This window comes from Salmo salar, chromosome ssa10 (assembly GCF_905237065.1).
Source record: "Salmo salar chromosome ssa10, Ssal_v3.1, whole genome shotgun sequence".
NCBI classification, from domain to species: domain Eukaryota; kingdom Metazoa; phylum Chordata; class Actinopteri; order Salmoniformes; family Salmonidae; genus Salmo; species Salmo salar.
The window spans coordinates 119576286-119596285 of NC_059451.1; the positions used below are offsets into that span (position 1 = coordinate 119576286).

The window sequence follows — 20000 nt, forward strand, 5'->3', positions numbered from 1 at the left end:
GAGAACATGGCTTCCAGTGTGTACCACAGTGGAACAAAATGGAGTAATGTCCATCTTTGCCTTACCACAGAGACCACAACTTTTTCAACTACATCTCTCTTTCTTTCCATTCTCCTATCTATCATCCATTCATCCAACCAGCTTTCTCTCCTCTCTCTCTCTTTTCATTTTCACCTCTCTCCATCTCTCCCTCTCCTCCTCTTTCCCCTCTCTTCCTCCATCTCCTTCTCCTTTGATTTTCCTCTCTCTTTTCATTTTCACCTCTCTCCATCTCTCCCACTCCTCCTCTTTCCCCTCTCTTCCTCCATCTCCTTCTCCTTTGATTCTTCTCTCCTCCTCTTTTGCCCCTGGCATATTCCCGCCTAATTTGTAATTCAGATTTCATCCTGACAGTTTTTCACCACCATATAACAGAGAGAGAGAGAGAGAGAGAGAGAGAGAGAGAGAGAGAGAGAAAGAGAGTTAGAGAGATACTATTGGCTGTTTAGGAATTGGCCTGTAACGAGGTCAGCTGCCCGCACTCATCCTCATCTGCCTCTCCCTCCCTCCTTTTTCTCCTTCCCTTATTTTTTAACGCCGTTTGATGTCTTCCCTGCAGCCGTCATCACCCACAATTTACGACCTTCAACTTTCTCATTAACACCCTCTATCCCTCCCTCTCTCCCTCCATCCCTCCTTCACCGGAGAGACATGAGCTCTCATTACCGACACCGGAAATTTACTACTGTGCTGTCCTCCACTTTCTTCCTTCCTCTCTTTTCCTCTCCTCCTCTCTCTGTCACTTCTGTTCTCTTTCTCATCTCATTCTCAACCCCTTTAGTCTATCTCTCATTTCTCTTACCTCCATCTCACTGTCTTTAATTCTTTATCTTCCTCTTGCTCTCCTTTCTCTCCTTATCTCTCTCGCTTCACTTTCCTTCTTATTCCTCTTTCTCTATTCCTCTCTTTCCTTCTCTCTTTCTGTCTTTTCTCTTTCGCCAACTCTTTCTCTCTCTTCATCGCTCTCTCTTTCTCTCTCTCCCTCTGCTTCGCTACACTCATACTCACTCTTCAGTGATGTGTAAGTTGTAACGTCTAAATCTGTGTTCCCCAGCCAGCCCTGCCCTCCAGCTGCTGGCTCCTCTTTCTGTCTGTGAGTGTAATGCTGGAGGTTGGCAGTAGGTTGCATGGCTCCTGTGTCTGTTTGTGTTTCTCTGTGTCTGTCTGTCAGTAATGCTGGAGGTGGAAATGGAAGACCTAAATGGGTGTTTTGCCAAACAGACGTCTGGTTTTGGATGGGAGACGACTCTGGAACTGTGTCAGTAGGGTTGATGTTGAGAAGGTGATGGGGCAAAGAGATCTCTCTCTCTCTCTCTCTCTCTCTCTCTCTCTCTCTCTCTCTCACACACTCTCTCTAAGTGTCTGTCTGTCTGTCTGTCTGTCTGTCTGTCTGTCTGTCTGTCTGTCTGTCTGTCTGTCTGTCTGTCTGTCTGTCTGTCTGTCTGTCTGTCTGTCTGTCTGTCTGTCTGTCTGTCTGTCTGTCTGTCTGTCTGTCTGTCTGTCTGTCTGTCTGTCTCTTGCTCACTCTCGCTCTCTCTCTGATGCTCTCTCACTCGCTCTCTCTCTCAAACTCGCACTCGCTCTCTCTCTCACTCGCTCTCTCGCTCTCTCTCTCTCTCTCTCTCACTCGCTCTCTCTCTCTCTCTCTCTCGCTCTCTCTCTCTCACTCGCTCTCTCTCTCTCTCACTCGCTCTCTCTCTCTCTCTCTCACTCACTCGCTCTCTCTCACTCAATTCAATTCAAGGGGCTTTATTGGCATGGGAAACATATGTTAACATTGCCAAAGCAAGTGAAATAGAAAATTATCAAAAGTGAAATAAACAGTGAATGGATCATATTATGTACAGATAGTTAAAGACAAAACGGAAAATAAATAAACATAAATATGGGTTGTATTTACAATGGTGTTTGTTCTTCACTGGTTGACCTTTTCTTGTGGCAATAGGTCACATATCTTTCTGCTGTGATGGCACACTGTGGTATTTCACCCAGTAGATATGGGAGTTGATCAAAATTGGGTTTGTTTTTGAATTCTTTGTTTGTCTGTGTAATCTGAGGGAAATATGTGACTCAAATATGATCATACATTTGGCAGGAGGTTAGGAAGTGCAGCTCAGTTTCCACCTCATTTTGTGGGCAGTGTGCACATAGCCTGTCTTCTCTTGAGAGCCAGGTCTGCCTACGGTGGCCTTTCTCAATAGCAAGGCTATGATCACTGAGTCTGTACATAATTAGCTTTCCTTAAGTTTGGGTCAGTCACAGTGGTCAGGTATTCTGCCACTGTGTACTCTCTGTTTAGGGCCAAATAGCATTCTAGTTTGCTCAGTTTTTTTGTTAATTCTTTCCAATGTGTCAAGTAATTACCTTTTTGTTTTCTCATGATTTGGTTTGGTCTAATTGTGTTGCTCCTGGGGCTCTGTGGGGTCTGTTTGTGTTTGTGAACAGAGCCCCAGGACCAGATTGCTTTGGGGACTCTTCTCCAGGTTCATCTCTCTGTAGGGGATGGCTTTGTTATGAAAGGTTTGGGAATCGCTTCATTTTAGGTGGTTGTAGACTTTAACGTCTCTTTTATGGATTTTGATAATTAGTGCTTATCGGCATTATTTGGTGTTTTACGTTGTACACGGAGGACATTTTTGTAGATTTCTGCATGCAGTCTCAATTTTGGTGTATGTCCCATTTTGTGAATTCCTGGTTGGTGAGCTGACCCCAGGCCTCACAACCACAGAGGGCAATGGGTTCTATAACTGATTCAAGTATTTTTTAGCCAGATCCTAATTGGTGTGTCGAATTTTATATTCCTTGTCTCTCAGATCATTCACAGCTTTGTGGAAGTTACCTGTGGCACTGATGTTTAGGCCGAGGTATGTATCGTTTTTTATACTGTAGGGCAGCGGTGTCTAGATGTAATTTGTATTTGTGGTCCTGGCAACTGGACCTTTTTTGGAACACCATTATTTTGGTCTTTTTGAGATTTACTGTCAGGACCCAGGTCTGACAGAATCTGTGCAGAATATCTAGGTGCTCCTGTAGGCCCTCCTTGGTTGGGGACAGAAGCACCAGATCATCAGCAAACAGTAGACATTTGACTTCAGATTCTAGTAAGGTGAGGCCGGGTACTGCAGACTGTTCTAGTGCCATCGCCAATTCGTTGATATATATGTTGAAGAGTGGGGCTTAAGCTGCATCCCTGTCTCACCCCACGGCCCCGTGGAAAGAAATGTGTGTTTTTGCCAATTTTAACCGCACACTTGTTGTTTGTGTACATGGATTTCATAATGTCGTATGTTTTTCCCCCAACATCATTTTCCATCAATTTCTATAGCAGACCCTCATGCCAAATTGAGTCACAAGCTTTTTTGACATTAACAAAGCATGAGAAAACTTTGCCTTTGTTTTGGTTTGTTTGTTTGTAAATTAGGGTGTGCAGGTTGAATATGTGGTCTGTCGCACAATAATTTGGTAAAAAGCCAATTTAACATTTGCTCAGTACATTATTTTCAATGAGGAAATGTACGAGTCTGCTGTTGGTAATAATGCAGAGGATTTTCCCAAGGTTGCTGTTGACGCATATCCCACTGTTGTTTTGGGGTCAAATTTGTCTCCACTTTTGTGGATTGGGGTGATCAGTCCTTTGTTCCAAATATTGGGGAAGATGCCAGAGCAAAGGATGATGTTAGAGTTTAAGTTTAGCCAATTGGAATTGTATGGTCTGTATATTTAGGATACCATCAACACCACAGGCCTTTTTGGGTTGGAGGGTTTGTATTTCATCCTGTAGTTCATTCAATGTAATTGGAGAATCCAGTGGGTTTTGGTAGTCTTTAATAGTTTATTGTAAGATTTGTATTTGATCGTGTATATGTTATTGCTGTTTGTTCTTTGTTATAAGACCAAAAAGATTGGAGAAGTGGTTTACCCATACATCTCTGTTTTAGATAGATAACTCTTCGTGTTGTTGTTTGTTTAGTGTTTTCCAATTTTCCCAGAAGTGGTTAGATTCTATGGATTCTTCAATTACGTTGAGCTGATTTCTGACGTTCTGTTCCTTCTTTTTTCCGTAGTGTATTTCTGTATAGTTTTAGTGATTCACCATAGATGATGTTAAAGAGTTTAAGTATAGCCAATTGGAATTTGTGGTCTGTATATTTTATCATTTCATTTAGGATACCATCAACACCACAGGCCTTTTTGGGTTGGAGGGTTTGTATTTCTCTCTGTAAATGAGGTGGCTGACTGCTTGGCTGGGTGTCTGATATCTGCATGGCTCTAATTAAACCAGGTGAATTATACTAATGCACTTATCCACTACCTTTCTCCTTTCTTTCTTCCTCTCTTTCTTTCTTTCTTTCTTTCTTTCTTTCTTTCTTTCTTTCTTTCTTTCTTTCTTTCTTTCTTTCTTTCTTTCTTTCTTTCTTTCTTTCTTTCTTTCTTTCTTTCTTTCTTTCTCTCTCTCTCTCTTTCTCTTTATCTGTCTGTCTGTCTCTCTCTCTTTCTCTTTATCTGTCTGTCTCTCTCTCTTTCTCTTTCTGTCTGTCTGTCTGTCTGTCTGTCTGTCTGTCTGTCTGTCTGTCTGTCTGTCTGTCTGTCTGTCTGTCTGTCTGTCTGTCTGTCTGTCTGTCTGTCTGTCTGTCTGTCTGTCTGTCTGTCTGTCTGTCTGTCTGTCTGTCTGTCTGTCTGTCTTACTGTATAGTTTTAATGATTCACCATAGTGAAGGAATAGGCTCAGGTTTTCTGGGTCTCTATATTTTTGGTTGGACAGGTTTCTCAATTTGTTTTCTTAGTTTTTACATTCTTCATCAAACCATTTGTTATTGTTGTTTATTTTCTTAGGTATTCTGCTTGATTTTTTTTATTTGGTAGGGAAGCTGAGAGGTCAAATATACTGTTTAGGTTTTCTACAACCAAGTTTACACTTTCACTTTTATAGTGAAACATTTTGTCCGGGAATTTGTTCCAGTAAATTGTGTCCAGTAAGTTTTTACAGGAAGTTTGTTGTTGCCTAATTGTTTTTTGGTAGGTTTCCAAACTATTTTCCTTCCATCAATAGCATTTCTTAACATTATTCAATTCCTTTGGATTTGATTCCTCATGATTGAGTATTGCTCTGTTCAAGCATACTGTGATTTTGCTGTGATCTGACAGAGGTGTCAGTGGGTTGAATGTGAATGCTCTGAGAGACTCAGGTTTGAGGTCAGTGATAAAGCAGTCTACAGTACTACTGCCAAGAGATGAGCTGTATGTGTCCCCTCGAACATTTTGTCCAGGAAGTTGTCTAGAAGGGATTGAATTTGTTGTTGCCTAATTGTTTTTTGGTAGGTTTCCACACTACTTTCCTTCCATCTATAGCATTTCTTAATATTATTCAGTTCCTTTGGCTTTGAATCATCATGATTGAGTATTGCTCTGTTCAAGTAGACTGTGATTTTGCTGTGATCTGATAGGGGTGTCAGTGGACTGACTGTGAACACTCTAAGAGAGACTGGGTTGAGGTCAGTGATAAAGTAGTCTGCAGTACTACTGCCAAGAGATGAGCTTTAGGTGTACCTACCATAGGAGTCCCCTCGAAGCCTACCATTGACTATGTACATACCCAGCATGCAACAGAGCTGTAGGAGTTGTGACCTGTTTTGTTGGTTATGTTGTCGTAGTTGTGCCTTGGGGGGGGGGGGGTGCATATGGGAGAGGGAATACTGTCACCTCCAGGCAGGTGTTTGTTCCCCTGTGTGCTGAGGGTGTCGGGTTCTTGTCCAGTTCTGGCATTTAGGTCGCCACAGACTAGTACATGTCCCCCCCCCGAGTCTCTTCCCTGTTTTACTCCTGGTAATTTGGTGGATGGGACTACCAGCTCTCTGTAACCTAGAGGGCAACCAGTGTGTCCATCTCCTCTATACCATATTTCTTGTAGGATTACAATGTCTGTGTTAGTGAGATACTGAAGACTTTGTGTTCCATAAAGTGTCCAGTGTTGTTAGCTGTGTGGTTTGGCCTCAGACCAGTAAGAGCCTGCTGTTAACTAACTCTCTCTCTTCTCTCTCTCTCTCTCTCTCTCTCTCTCTCTCCTAAAGACTGTCTCCAATTCACCTACAATGTGCAACCTTCACACATCTCTCTCTCTCTCTCTCTCTCTCTCTCTCTAATTCACCTACAATGTGCAACCTTCACACATCTCTCTCTCTCTCTCTCTCTAATTCACCTACAATGTGCAACCTTCACACATCTCTCTCTCTCTCTCTCTCTCTCTCTCTCTCTCTCAGTGCATGCTTGGAGTGTTTTGTAGTTGAGAGGCCGTGTGGAGCGCTCTGTCCTTCCTTATTTTCTTAACGCACTGTTAGTTTAACGGTACCCACTGTTTTATTTTTAAGTTAAGGAGGAAGAAGACAGCGTTTTAGTTTCCTGGGGTTTGAACTGTGTGGTACTCGCGATGGCTTCGCAGCCTAGCGTGGAGGAGACGCTGTCATTACGGCATGGATTCAGGTGTGTTCCTTAGAATGGAGTTAAGATGGAGGAGATGCTGTCGATACGGCATGGATTCAGGTGTGTTCCTTAGAATGGAGTTAAGATGGAGGAGACGCTGTCGATACGGCATGGATTCAGGTGTGTTCCTTAGAATGGAGTTAAGATGGAGGAGATGCTGTCGATACGACATGGATTCAGGGGTGTTCCTTAGAATGGAGTTAAGATGGAGGAGATGCTGTCGTTACGGCATGGATTCAGGTGTGTTCCTTAGAATGGAGTTAAGATGGAGGAGACGCTGTCGATACGGCATGGATTCAGGTGTGTTCCTTAGAATGGAGTTAAGATGGAGGAGATGCTGTCGATACGACATGGATTCAGGTGTGTTCCTTAGAATGGAGTTAAGATGGAGGAGGTTCTGCTCACAGTCGGCGAACAGGTAGGAGCTGAATTTAATCTTTAATCATTCTTTATCCAGAATGAACAAAGCTGTGGTTGTGTTCATGAAAATAGTACATTTGGTGGGTAGGCTGATTGCTAGTGGAATATTGGTAAGGGATGTGTTGGTGCTGATTTCTCCTCTTTCGACTCCTTCAACTAGGGTGGTAGTTGCGAATCTGTCTCCGTTTATTACGGATGATCCAATCCGGAAAGTGCTGAGTAATTTTTGGTAAGTTTGCTAGCGGTTTTCGTGTACTGTCGGCAAGTTTTCAGGCAGATGCCGTTAAGCATGTTGTTTCGTTCCGGCAGAAAGTGTTCATGTTTCTGAATAACAATGAGCAAAAACAAAAATGAGAGGCATGGTGTCCTCTCACCCAGGAAACGTTTTAGGTTGAGGAAGAAGGTCACAACCTAAGGGTAAAGGTCTACTTTCAGACACTGTTTAGATGGATTGTTTTTTTTCTGGCAATGGGGCTTTTTGAGGTTTGCTATTGGTCTCTTTCTTTGCTGGCTTTTATGTTCACTACTTATGGAGACTCTTCGGGTAGGCTCTCTTAATATAAATGGCGCCAGAGATGTGGGAAAGAGGAGTCTGTTGGGTGAATATGTTCTGCAGGAGGCGCATAGTGATGTGGTGAATGCATTCGATTGGGGGCTCTGGTGGAAAGGGGCAAGTGTGCTGAGCCATGGAACAAATGTTATTGCAGGGGTGGCAGTCCTTTTTGGTCTGGCCGTAAAAATGTGCTCCTCAAAGGAGGTGTGTAGGGATAGATTGCTTGAATGAAAAGCAGAAATTAACAACAGGGGTTTGTCCTTATTAATGTGTATGCACCTAACACAAGGAGAGAGAGGGGGCGTCTGTTTGGGTTTCTTAGACAGGAACTCTCACAGGTAGCGCCTGAGGAGAAGCTGGTGGTCAGCGGGGACTTGAACTGTACAATGGATTTTACAAAAGACAGAAATGGCCTCATTCGGGCTAATTTGGGGTGTTAAGGGACATCATTAAGGAGTTTGACCTAGTGGATGTTTGGAGAACTAGACATCCTAAAACATGGGTGAAGGTCTTTGGGACTAGGGTGAGTGTAGCCCGACTTGATCGGTTTTACATGTCCAGGAATCAGAGCAATAGGCTGTTGGGAGCTACTATTCTACTGGTGGCTTTTTCAGATCCCCACATAACCATGGCTCGGCTGTCTATTTCACCAGAGCCTCGGCACACATCCTATTGAAAGTTTAATGTAAAACTCGTGCAATATGTCAATTCTGGCTCTGGTTTCTAGACTTTTTGGGGAAGGTGGGGGCAACGAAGACAGGAGTATGAGTCTCTGAGTCAATGGTGGGTTGTGGGAAAAGTCCAAATTCGGCTTTTCTGTGAACAGTATACAGCTCTCTCATCCTCAGAGGCTAGAAGAGTTTTGGGGGAACTTGAGTGTAGTATAAGTGAAGTGGAGGTAGAGCTGGTGGGGCAAGGCAATGTAGGCCTCCAGGCTAATTTAGCTGAATTACGTAGGGACCTGGGCAGTTTTTTCCAGGTTAAAGCAAAGGGAGCACTTGTAAGAGCTAGGTTCTCCATGCTCAAGCAGATGGACGCTCCCAGCTCCTTCGTCTGGTTTGGAAAGACAGAGCAGTGAAGCCAAGGTTATGCATTGTCTGCAGTTGTCAGATGGGCGGGTGACCTCTGTGGTGGGGGAGACTGTGGAGTTTTATACTGAGTTGTATAGGGCAGAAAGGTGTGATCCTGTGTGTGCTCAGGTCTTGTTCGCAGGACTCCCTAAGCTCTCTCTGGCACAAAGGGATGAAATGGACATTCCCCTGTTGTCCCATGAACTGGCAGAGGCCGTAACCCAGATGTCTCCCGGACATACACTGGGGGTCGATGGACTACCAGTGGAGTTTTTATAAAAAATTCTGGGGAATAATTGGACTGGACTTCTTTTGCATGTTGCGTGAGTGAGTCGGGGAAGGAGAGTTGCCAATGAGCTGACGTTGGGTGGTTCTGACTCTCCTGCCCAAAAAAGGGGACTTGTGTGAACTTAAGAACTGGAGGCCTGTGGCTTTGCTCTGTGCAGACTACAAAATATTTGCCAAGGTCCTCTCTAACAGACTGAAGTCCCATCTGGACTCTATAGTGCACAAGGACCAGACATATTGTGTACCGGGATGCTCAATCACGGACAACTTATTCTTAATCAGGGATATGTTGGACTTGTTTCTAATGTGAACTTTGGACTGGTCTCTTTAGATCAAGAGAAGGCTGATAGAGTGGACCATGAGTATCTGTTTAATGTGATTCAGTTTGGGGAAAGATTTTTGGCCTGTGTGAAGATGTTGTATACTGGGGTGTCATGTATGGTCAAGGTGGGAGGGGGGCTCAGTAGGCCAGTCTGGGTGAGACGGAGCATTAGACAAAGATGCCCTCTATCGAGGCAGATATATACACTAGCCATTGAGCCTTTTATGGGCCTCCTACGCAGGAGACTGCAGGGAGTGTGCTGGACAGGCATTGGTGTGTTGACAGGCATAGCAGTGTTGGCGCATGCAGATTACGTTTCTGTGATGGTCAGGGATGGACAGGATATGTAGGCACTAGAGACTAGTCTGAAGGTATACGAGGAAGCTCCGTCAGCTAAGGTGAACTGGGGAAAGAGCAAAGCTCTGTTATGTGGGGCATGGAGGGATAGGGCCCACCCTCTGCTTCCAAGGGGTTTGCAGTGGGGCGGTGAAGGGCTTAACATTTTGGGGGTGTATCTGGGCTCGGAGAGGTGGGTCAGGAAGAACTGGGAGGGGCTGTGACAGGCTGTGGTATCAAGACTGGCCAGGTGGAGGTGGCTCCTGTCCCAAGTGTCATATAGAGGGAGGGTGCTGATAATCAACAACCTGGCGGCATCTTCCCTGTGGCATAAACTGGCTATCCTCAAGCCCACTTCCTGTTTACTCGCAGACCTGCAATGCAAACTGTTGGATTTTTTTCTGGTCTGGCAATCACTGGCTGTCCGTACACGAAGGAGGAGAGGGCCTGGTGGAACTGGACAGCAGGATGGCTGCTTTCTGACTAAAGGCGGTGCAGAGACTGCTGTACCATACTGATGTCGGCTGGAGGGAACCAGCATGGGCGCTGCTGAGGAGAGCTGGCGGTTTAGGGTTGGACCCGGCAGCTGTTCCTCACGCGACTGGAGAGACTGAGTACAGCAGTTCTCTCTGACTTTAGCTCTTTTCGGTGCTGAGGCAGCTGTTATTAAGGCCCACACGAGAAGGGGGTGTGGAGCCTGGGCTGTGGGAGGAGCCCATCTTCCACAACCCAGCCATCCTTTTGAGATTGGTTTAGTCGGCCATCCTGAAGAGGCGACTGATGGCAGTGATTTTACTAAGGCTGGGTGACCTGTGGCTGCTGGGGGAGGAGGGGTGGAAAACTCAGAAAGTCCTGGCACAACAAACAGGACTAACAACAGCTGATTGGCGCGGGCCGACCCGGGAGTCAGACAGGGGTGTCCTTTCTGTGTCATGAGTGAAACTGTGATTCAGGTGTTTTATGAATACGGTTGTGGAAGTGGTGAGGTTTTTGGTTATTGTGATATGTGGTGTTGTTTTGTATCGTGGGGTAGAGGGCAAGGTGAATGTGCAGTGGATATTTCATGAAATGAGGATGTATTATTAAAGAAAGACACAAAGTTTAAAAAAAAAAGGTCTCTCTCATATGCTCTTTACTGGAGAGGCTCTGCTCTGTAATGCTCTGCAACGCCAGCATCCTTCATCCAGTCATGAGGAATGAGGGCTCAAGGGATGTAGGAAAGGTCCATCCAGCTGAGTAGTCTGGGTCTCTTCTACTGTGAACTGTCTCAATGAAAACACTGGCACTAGCCATGGTACTTCTGGCCTAACACTGCTCTCTAGAACCCTTTTTGGTTCTACCTGGAACCAAAAAGGGTTCTACCTGGAACCAAAAAGGGTTCTACCTGGAACCAAAAAGGGTTCTATCTGGAACCAAAATGGGTGCTGCTATGGGGACAGCCGAAGAACCCTTCTGGATCTTTTTATTCTAAGAGTTGTAGTAGCCTAACACTAATGGCTTGGTGAATAACTGTTTTCACGCAGTGTTAGCCTGCTTCTCCAAGAACCCACTTAATTTTCCTATGATTGCAAACCTCTCTCAGGAAGTGTGTGTGTCAGAAGTGATCTGTTAGAGGAGTAGCTGAATAAGGAAGAGTCTGCTTCCTTGTAAACAAGTAATTACAGCTACTCAGACTGCATGAAGGGAAAGCGCTGTCAGTATGTTATGATGAGGAACTGCTATGATGAGGAGTACTGGTCACAAACTGTACATCTCAGAGAAATAGCTGAGTTTAGCATAAGCTGAAATTAAGCTGGCAATAGAGGACACCCAAACATCTCTAGCTGTCGTACTGAAACACCATCTGTGATGTACTCTGCTACATGTCGTCCATCCACCTTAACCCTATATATACACTGAAGGTACACAACTATTTCCATGACATAGAATGACCAGGTGAATCCAGGTGAAAGCTATGATCCCTTATTGATGTCACCTGTTTAATCAAATTCAATCAGTTTAGATGAATGGGAGGAGACAGGGGTTAAAGAAGGATTTTTAAGCTTTGAGACAATTGAGACATGGATTGTGTATATGTGCCATTAATAGTTTCCCGTGTGCATCAAGAATGTTCCACTACTCAAAGGACATCCAGAAAACTTGACACAATTGTGGGAAGCATTGGGGTCAACATGGGCCAGCATTCTTGTGGAATGCTTTCAACACCACAGTCCATACCCAGACTAACTGAGGCAGTTCTAAGGGCAAAAGGGGGTGCAACTCAATATTAGGAAGGTTTTCTTAAGGTTTGGTATACTAATTGTAGATCTCTCTGTTCACTATCATCTTCATTGCTTGCTGTTTGGGGTTTTAGGCTGGGTTTCTGTACAGCACTTTGTGACATCTGCTGATGTAAAACTTGCTTTTTCCCCCTGATGTTTTGTGCACTCATACCTTCTTTACATTAGTATTCAGACCCTTTGCCATGAGACTTGAAATTGAGCTCAGGTACATCCTGTTTCTATCCTTGATGTTTTTCTACAACTTGATTGGAGTCCACCTGTGGTAAATTCAATTGATTGGACATGATTTGGAAAGGCACACACCTGTCTATATATGTGACCAACCGGCTCGATTCGGTCTTATGTAGCAAAATTTGAAATAGTGTTTTTTACGTGGGATAAAAGTAGAGACTCCGAGCTAGAAAATGGTATATCATACACTACAGTTGAGGAACAATGGGAAAGTAATTATGCTTTGAAAGTAGATAAACTTGTAACCTCACTTCTGAGAAAATGGCCCTTGAATGTTTTGGTACACCTACTGGAGAGCTCTTCTTTGTCTACACTCATTCAGCATCGTTCACACCCTCTAAAGCTTTAGCCCCACCCATCTCTTTAAGGATTCACATGTGAGGCCATGTACTAAACAACCAAAGATTTCAAGACCTAAAGCTGGCTTAAACTACGGGTGTGTCGTAAATTTAATCTGGAGTGCCAGAGTAGAGAGCACTCTAAATTCAGAGAGTTTTGCTTTCAGAGCGCACACTGGACGCTCTGGCCGAGGAGTAGGGTTGATCCGAGCGTTCTGGCCTCATAAAGTGGTGGCAGGTAGCCTAGTGGTTAGAGTGGAGGGGCGACAGGTAGCCTAGTGGTTAGAGTGTTAGACTAGTAACAGAAAGGTTGCAAGATCGAATCCCCGAGCTGACAAGGTCAAAATCTGTTGTTCCTGCCCCTGAACAAGACAGTTAACCCACTGTTCCTAGGCTGTCATTGTAAATAGGAAATTGTTCTTAACTGACTTGCCTAGTTAAATAAAGGTAAAATATATTTTTTTAAAGGAAGTCAAGCACCCAAGCTAACTTAACTGGCTAATGTTAGCTTGTCAGCTACTTCCGGACACAAATGAGAGAACACCTCACTCTGAACATTGTACTCTCCCTAGCAGAGCTGGTTAGGCTGTTTACATGTTATCCAGAGCGTTGGTGACTGTGCTGCTGGCAACAATTTAATCACGCTTTTTTGCCAATGTTTACTGACACCGGCCATATTCAACGGTTGTTGAGTGTTTGTAAATTGGTCAGTTATTCTGCACTCTGGCACACAGAGTAGATAGCCAGAGCAAATTTACCAGCTATGTCTATCGACAGCTGTCGCAGTGACATCATGAACATTCTATTGAAATTATTATTTGCATAGTGAAGTCTTATTTAGACATGTAGCTAGCTAAACAATGAACCATAATCCCAACTCATAACGTTACTACCCTGCATGAATATGCAGGTAGCTAACCAACCAGGTTCAATGTTAGCTAGCTAGCTAACATTATGCTATAACTAGCAATGCAAATGTCTCTGAGATATGAATAATATTACTACACAGATCATACATGTAACATTAGCTAGCTAGCTAACAGTACAGTTTAACTTGAAATGAAAACAACTTTGACAAAATTTGAATTGTGTAATTTCTGAATATTTTGCCAGCTAGACTATCTTACCCATATACATGGATGGACACTTCTCCGTCTCAGTCACAAATGCCATGGTTGCCCTTAGTTTGAAGATGTAATCTAGAGACAGGTGTTTTATACAACAGCCAATCTGTGTGTTCTCTTTTCGACTCTGTCAAGATATTTGCAATCAAAAGCCAGATTTTTCTCCATCTCCTTAGCTATCATACTCTCAGTCCTTCAGAAAGTGGAGAGCAACACTTATGCAGTTCTACTAGGTGATATCTTTTTAAAAAGCCCTGTTAGAAAGGATTACCTACACATACTGACCAGCTCATGTTATAGACAGAAGAGTGCTACATGGCAGACCAATCCAAACTCATTTCTTGGCATGTCCAGCCCACTCATTATCTCAGCCAATCATGGCTAGCGGGAAGGGTGGTGTCTTTTTCCATGGCTAAACCATCTAGACCATGAGAAACAAGATCCTTTGGTCTGAATGCCAAGTGTCACGTCTGGAGGAAACCTGGCACCATCCCTACGGTGAAGAATGGTGGTTGCAGGATCATGCTGTGGGGATGTTTTTCAGCAGCAGGGACTGGGAGACTAGTCAGGATCGAGGGAAAGATGAGCAGAGCTAAGGACAGAGAGATCCTTGATGAAAACCTGCTGCAGAGCGCTCAGGACCTCAGACTGGGGCGAAGGTTCACCTTCCATCAGGACAACAACCCTAAGCACACAGCCAAGACAGGAGCCAGGAATGACAAGTCTCTGAATGTCGTTGAGTGACAAGTCTCTGAATGTCCTTGAGTGGCCCAGGCAGAGCCCGGACTTGAACCCGATCGAATATCTCTGGAAAGACCTGAAAATAGCTGTGCAGCGACGCTCCCCATCCCCATCCAAGCTGGAGAGGATCTGCAGAGAAGAATGGGAGAAACTCCCCAAATATACCCAAGAAGACTTGAGGCTGTAATCGCTGCCAAAGGTGCTTCAACAAAGTACTGATTAAAGGGTCTGAATACTTATGGAAATATGATATTTAATTTTATATATTTTTATAAATTAGCAAAATTGTCTAAAAACCTGTTTTTGTTTTGTCATTATGGGGTAATGTGTGTAGATTGATGAGGGGTAAAAAACGATTTAATCCATTTTAGACTTAAGGCTGTAACGTAAAAAAAGGGAAAAAAGTCAAGGGGTCTAAATTCTTTCAGAAGGCACTGTATATATATGTGTGCGTGTGTGTGTGCGTGTGTGTGAGTGTGTGTGTGTGTGTGTGTGTGTGTGTGTGTGTGTGTGTGTGTGTGTGTGTGTGTGTGCTGCTGCTCACCTCCCTGCTCACACAGCTGCTGGGCGAGTGCATCCTTGAAGATGATCTGTCCTCGATGTGTAGCAGTAGCCCTGAGAGAGAGAGAGATATATATTTAGAGACAGAGACAGACAGAGACAGAGAGAGACATAGATATATATAGAGACAGACAGACAGAGACAGACAGAGAGAGACAGAGAGAGACATATATAGAGACAGACAGACAGAGACAGAGAGAGACATATATAGAGACAGACAGACAGACAGAGACAGAGAGAGACATATATAGAGACAGACAGACAGAGACAGATATATATATATATATATAAGAGAGAGAGATAGACAGACAGAGACAGAGAGAGACAGAGATATATGTAGAGACAGACAGACAGAGACAGACAGAGACAGAGAGAGACACACATATATTTATATATATATATATATATATATATATAGAGAGAGAGACAGACAGACAGAGAGAGAGAGAAATATATATATAGACAGACACAGAGAGAGACAGATTATATATATATATTATATTATATATATATATTATATATATAATATATATATATATGGAGAGAGAGAGAGAGAGAGAGAGAGAGAGAGAGAGAGAGACAAAGAGCATTAAAACTAACCGTGCAGAGGAGAGATAACTAGTCTTTCATCAATATGAAGGTGACCTTTCAGACAGATGGATCATTTTTTTTTTACAGTAGATTAAAACAGTGTGCATGTCTCACTCAAACAGAGACACTAAGTTGAAAACGATGGTTTTGCAAAGAAACCCTACAACATTCAGTGACTTTATTTTGACCATAGCAAAAAAGACTTACTGAGCCACGAAGGTTTGATTACATTTCAATTCTTTGTACTGTCTTTGCACTGTACGTTACGTGCCTGAGAATGGCGTACCACACAGCAAAAATATATTTGTTCATCCAGATAGGGAGAGGATCTAACAGATATGAAAGATGAGATGGGATAATGGGAATGCTTTGCTGACTTGTTAGACATTTGTACTTTTTAAGGTTCGCTCTGAAATATCGTTCACAAGGTGTAGAAATGGGTTTTTGGAGGAGTGCCTTGTGTGATGATGGCATATTGGACGGACAGACATGGTTTGCTCTAAAATATAGTCCACAAGGTGAGAACTATAGGAATCCCCTTATGTACATCAACATCAGATCCTTCCTGGGGTTACAAATCAAACAGGTATTTTTTTAGGTGTTTTACCACAAGGTTAAGATATTCACTAAGTCCCAATACAGCACAGTAAGTAAAAAGTCCAGGCTCTTTTTCTCTTTGCACTCTATGTAGCCTACACATACATAATTGTATGCTTTCTTTAATTTAAAACTCACTTCTTACATTCCATGCTAACCTCTCTAGTTGAACAGGAGAGTCAACTGAGCCAACTCTCCAAGAAAGAGATGTGATATAAGACAATGGAAGACAATAGAAGTCAATGGAAGACAGTGGAAGTCAATGGAAGACAATGGAAGTCAATGGAAGACAATAGAAGTCAATGGAAAACATTGGAAGTCAATGGAAGACAATAAAAGTCAATGGAAGACAGTGGAAGTCAATGGAAGACAATAGAAGTCAATGGAAGTCAATGGAAGACAGTGGAAGTCAGTGGAAGTCAATGGAAGTCAACGGAAGACAGTAGAAGTCAATGGAAGACAGTGGAAGTCAATGGAAGACAATGGAAGTCAGTGGAAGTCAATGGAAGACAATGGAAGTCAATGGAAGACAGTGGAAGTCAATGGAAGACAATGGAAGTCAATGGAAAACATTGGAAGTCAATGGAAGACAATAAAAGTCAATGGAAGACAGTGGAAGTCAATGGAAGACAATAGAAGTCAATGGAAGTCAATGGAAGACAGTGGAAGTCAGTGGAAGACAGTGGAAGTCAATGGAAGTCAACGGAAGACAGTAGAAGTCAATGGAAGACAGTGGAAGTCAATGGAAGACAATGGAAGTCAGTGGAAGTCAATGGAAGACAATGGAAGTCAATGGAAGACAGTGGAAGTCAATGGAAGACAATGGAAGTCAATGGAAAACATTGGAAGTCAATGGAAGACAATAAAAGTCAATGGAAGACAGTGGAAGTCAATGGAAGACAATAGAAGTCAATGGAAGTCAATGGAAGACAGTGGAAGTCAGTGGAAGTCAATGGAAGTCAACGGAAGACAGTAGAAGTCAGTGGAAGTCAATGGAAGACAGTGGCAGTCAATGGAAGACAGTGGAAGTCAATGGAAGACAGTGGAAGTCAATGGAAGACAATGGAAGTCAGTGGAAGTCAATGGAAGACAATGGAAGACAGTGGAAGTCAATGGAAGACAATGGAAGTCAGTGGAAGTCAATGGAAAACATTGGAAGTCAATGGAAGACAATAAAAGTCAATGGAAGACAGTGGAAGTCAATGGAAGACAGTAGAAGTCAATGGAAGACAGTGGAAGTCCATGGAAGACAGTGGAAGTCCATGGAAGACAGTGGAAGTCAATGGAAGACAGTGGAAGTCAATGGGAGACAGTGGAAGTCAATGGAAGTCAATGGAAGACAGTAGAAGTCAATGGAAGACAGTGGAAGTCAATGGAAGACAGTAGAAGTCAATGGAAGACAGTGGAAGTCAATGGAAGACAGTGGAAGTCAATGGAAGACAGTGGAAGACAGTGGAAGTCAGTGGAAGTCAATGGAAGACAGTGGAAGTCAATGGAAGACAGTGAAAGTCAATGGAAGACAGTGGAAGTCAGTGGAAGTCAATGGAAGACAGTGGAAGTCAGTGGAAGTCAATGGAAGTCAGTGGAAGTCAATGGAAGACAGTGGAAGTCAGTGGAAGTCAATGGAAGACAGTGGAAGTCAATGGAAGACAGTGAGCTACTACATCTAAATGCCAGATGTAGAAAAAGACACATTTGGTTTTAAATCACTGAACACAATGATCTCCACACTGCCAGGTTTCTGGATGAAACATCAGGGCCTGGTAAAATCAAATCAAATTGAATTAGAACTGGTAAAAATCAATTACAGGACTATTGAGGTCAAACTCATAAAGACAAAACGTCTTAAATACCCTATTTCCTAGTCAGCCATTTTATAGCTTAGCTGAGTCAGTAAGTCCCCATCTGTCTACTCTGAGTGCCTGTGTGTGTGCGTGTGTGTGCGCGTGCGTGTGCGTGTGCGTGTGTGTGTGTGTGTGTGTGCGTGTGCGTGCGTGCGTGCGTGTGTGTGTTTGTCTTTAACCTAATCAGTCCTGGCTATTTACAAGATGTTACAGCTTCCAATCATGTCCTCAATTCATCCTCCCTGGGCCAAATGAAAATCATGAACGAAAAACATTAAAAACATTGTTGATGATTGAAATAAAAAAATCACTCTCCCAGAGAGTAGATAGGAATTTATCCTACAAAAAAACAGCACTGAGTAAATGAGGTCCCACTCTGCACTCCCATTCTCTCTTTCCTCCCAAACTCCTGCCCCCCCCCATAGATGCTGTGTTTTTTTCTGGGTGTCGAGGCATTTCCACTGTTCATCTCATGAATGCTGAACACACCCTCCCACTTCATTAATAATGAAGCCATGTTACCATCCTACCCTGCTGAGCGGTGGGAGAGAACACAGCCTTAATCATATGCAGACTACAGAACTGGTTACACACTCATTTGGATTTGTGTGGGTGTGTGTAGCCTGGGTGTGTGTGTGTGTGTGTGTGTAGCCTGTGGGTGTGTGTGTGTGTGTGTGTGTGTGTGTGTGTGTGTGTGTGTGTGTGTGTGTGTGTGTGTGTGTGTGTGTGTGGTATTTATGAATAAAAGATGTGTGGTGATGAACAGCAGGTGGACGTGTAAGGAACAAGGTTCTTTAATATTTATTAAACAGGAAACACAGTCTGAGGTCTCAGGCTAACAAGCCTGGAGGGCAACAACAGCACAGCGCTCAGAGACCTGAGGGGAGCACATCTAACCCCCCCACACACACACACACACACACACACACACACACACACACACACACACACACACACACACACACACACACACACCCTTACCCTGCACAATAACGTTTCATCCCATTTCCTTCCTTCTGTTGTTTCTGTTTACGACAGACGTTGTTATTCACCTGTCTGCTCTGTTACTAAAGACACAATCAGGGTTTGACTCTTTCACAAAAAAACTAAAAAACAAGCATAACGCAAAGTGTTGTAATGTGTCAACAAACAAACTAAGAAAATGAAAGTGGAAGCTGAATTTGGAAGTATGGATGTCATTAAAGCGGAGCAGCAAGAGACGAGGCGATGTTTTAGCAATCTCTGTCTTTCTGAACGAGGGGAAGATCGGCGCAGCGCGAAAGGCTGTGTCTGTACCGTCGACCCACTCTACCAGAACCACACCGTGTCTCTCATTACAGGAGACACACACACACACACGCACACACACACACACACACACACACACACACACCTAAATGTTAATTGGACTTTCTTTAGAGGGAAAAAAGCTATTAGTCCCTAAACGTCTCTGCACGCATATCTGCCTGTTGATTCTAGAACAGCAGTCATTCGTCATCTGAAAACGAGTGTCATCCTCCTCTCTCTCTCTCATTAGTGAAGGGGGGCAGATCGGAGAGATGGGAGACAGAGAGGGAATAGGAGGACAGGAGGATAGAGAAAAAAGAAGGGTGTATGCTATACATAAGTGGTGAAAAGAGAGAGGACAGAGATGAATGAAGAGGGAGGGAAAGAGGGGGGGGTTGAGAGGAGGGAGGGGGATGGAGAGGAGGGAGGGGGTTGGAGAGGAGGGAGGGAGATGAGAGGAGGGAGGGAAAGAGGGGGATGGAGAGGAGGGAGGGGGATGGAGGGAGGGGGATGGAGAGGAGGGAGATGAGAGGAGGGAGGGAAAGAGCGGGATGAAACGAGGGAGAGAGGGGCATGAGAGGAGGGAGGGAAAGAGGGGGATGGAGAGGAGGGAGGGAGATGAGAGGAGGGAGGGAAAGAGGGGGATGGAGAGGAGGGAGGGGGATGAGAGGAGGGAGGGAAAAGGGGGATGGAGATGAGGGAGGAAGGGGAATGAGAGGAGGGAGGGAAAGAGGGGGATGGAGAGGAGGGAGGGGGATGAGAGGAGGGAGGGAAAGAGGGGGATGGAGAGGAGGGAGGGGGATGAGAGGAGGGAGGGAAAGAGGGGGATGAAACGAGGGAGAGAGGGGGATGAGAGGAGGGAGGGAAAGAGGGGGATGGAGGGGTGAATATGTTGTGAA

The 20000-nt window shown here is 44.0% G+C and overlaps 1 protein-coding gene across 6 annotated transcripts in view; it reads right to left on the reverse strand.

Moving 5' to 3' along the window:
- The window catches only part of LOC106561737 (reelin), a 331862-nt gene that overhangs the window by 120061 nt on the left and 191801 nt on the right, over positions 1 to 20000 (reverse strand). For all 6 annotated transcript variants that reach the window (XM_045688533.1, XM_045688531.1, XM_045688530.1 and 3 more), the window contains exon 4: positions 14766 to 14836. In XM_045688533.1, coding sequence (XP_045544489.1) covers positions 14766 to 14836 — 71 coding nt within the window. The remainder of the gene's footprint in view (positions 1 to 14765; positions 14837 to 20000) is intronic.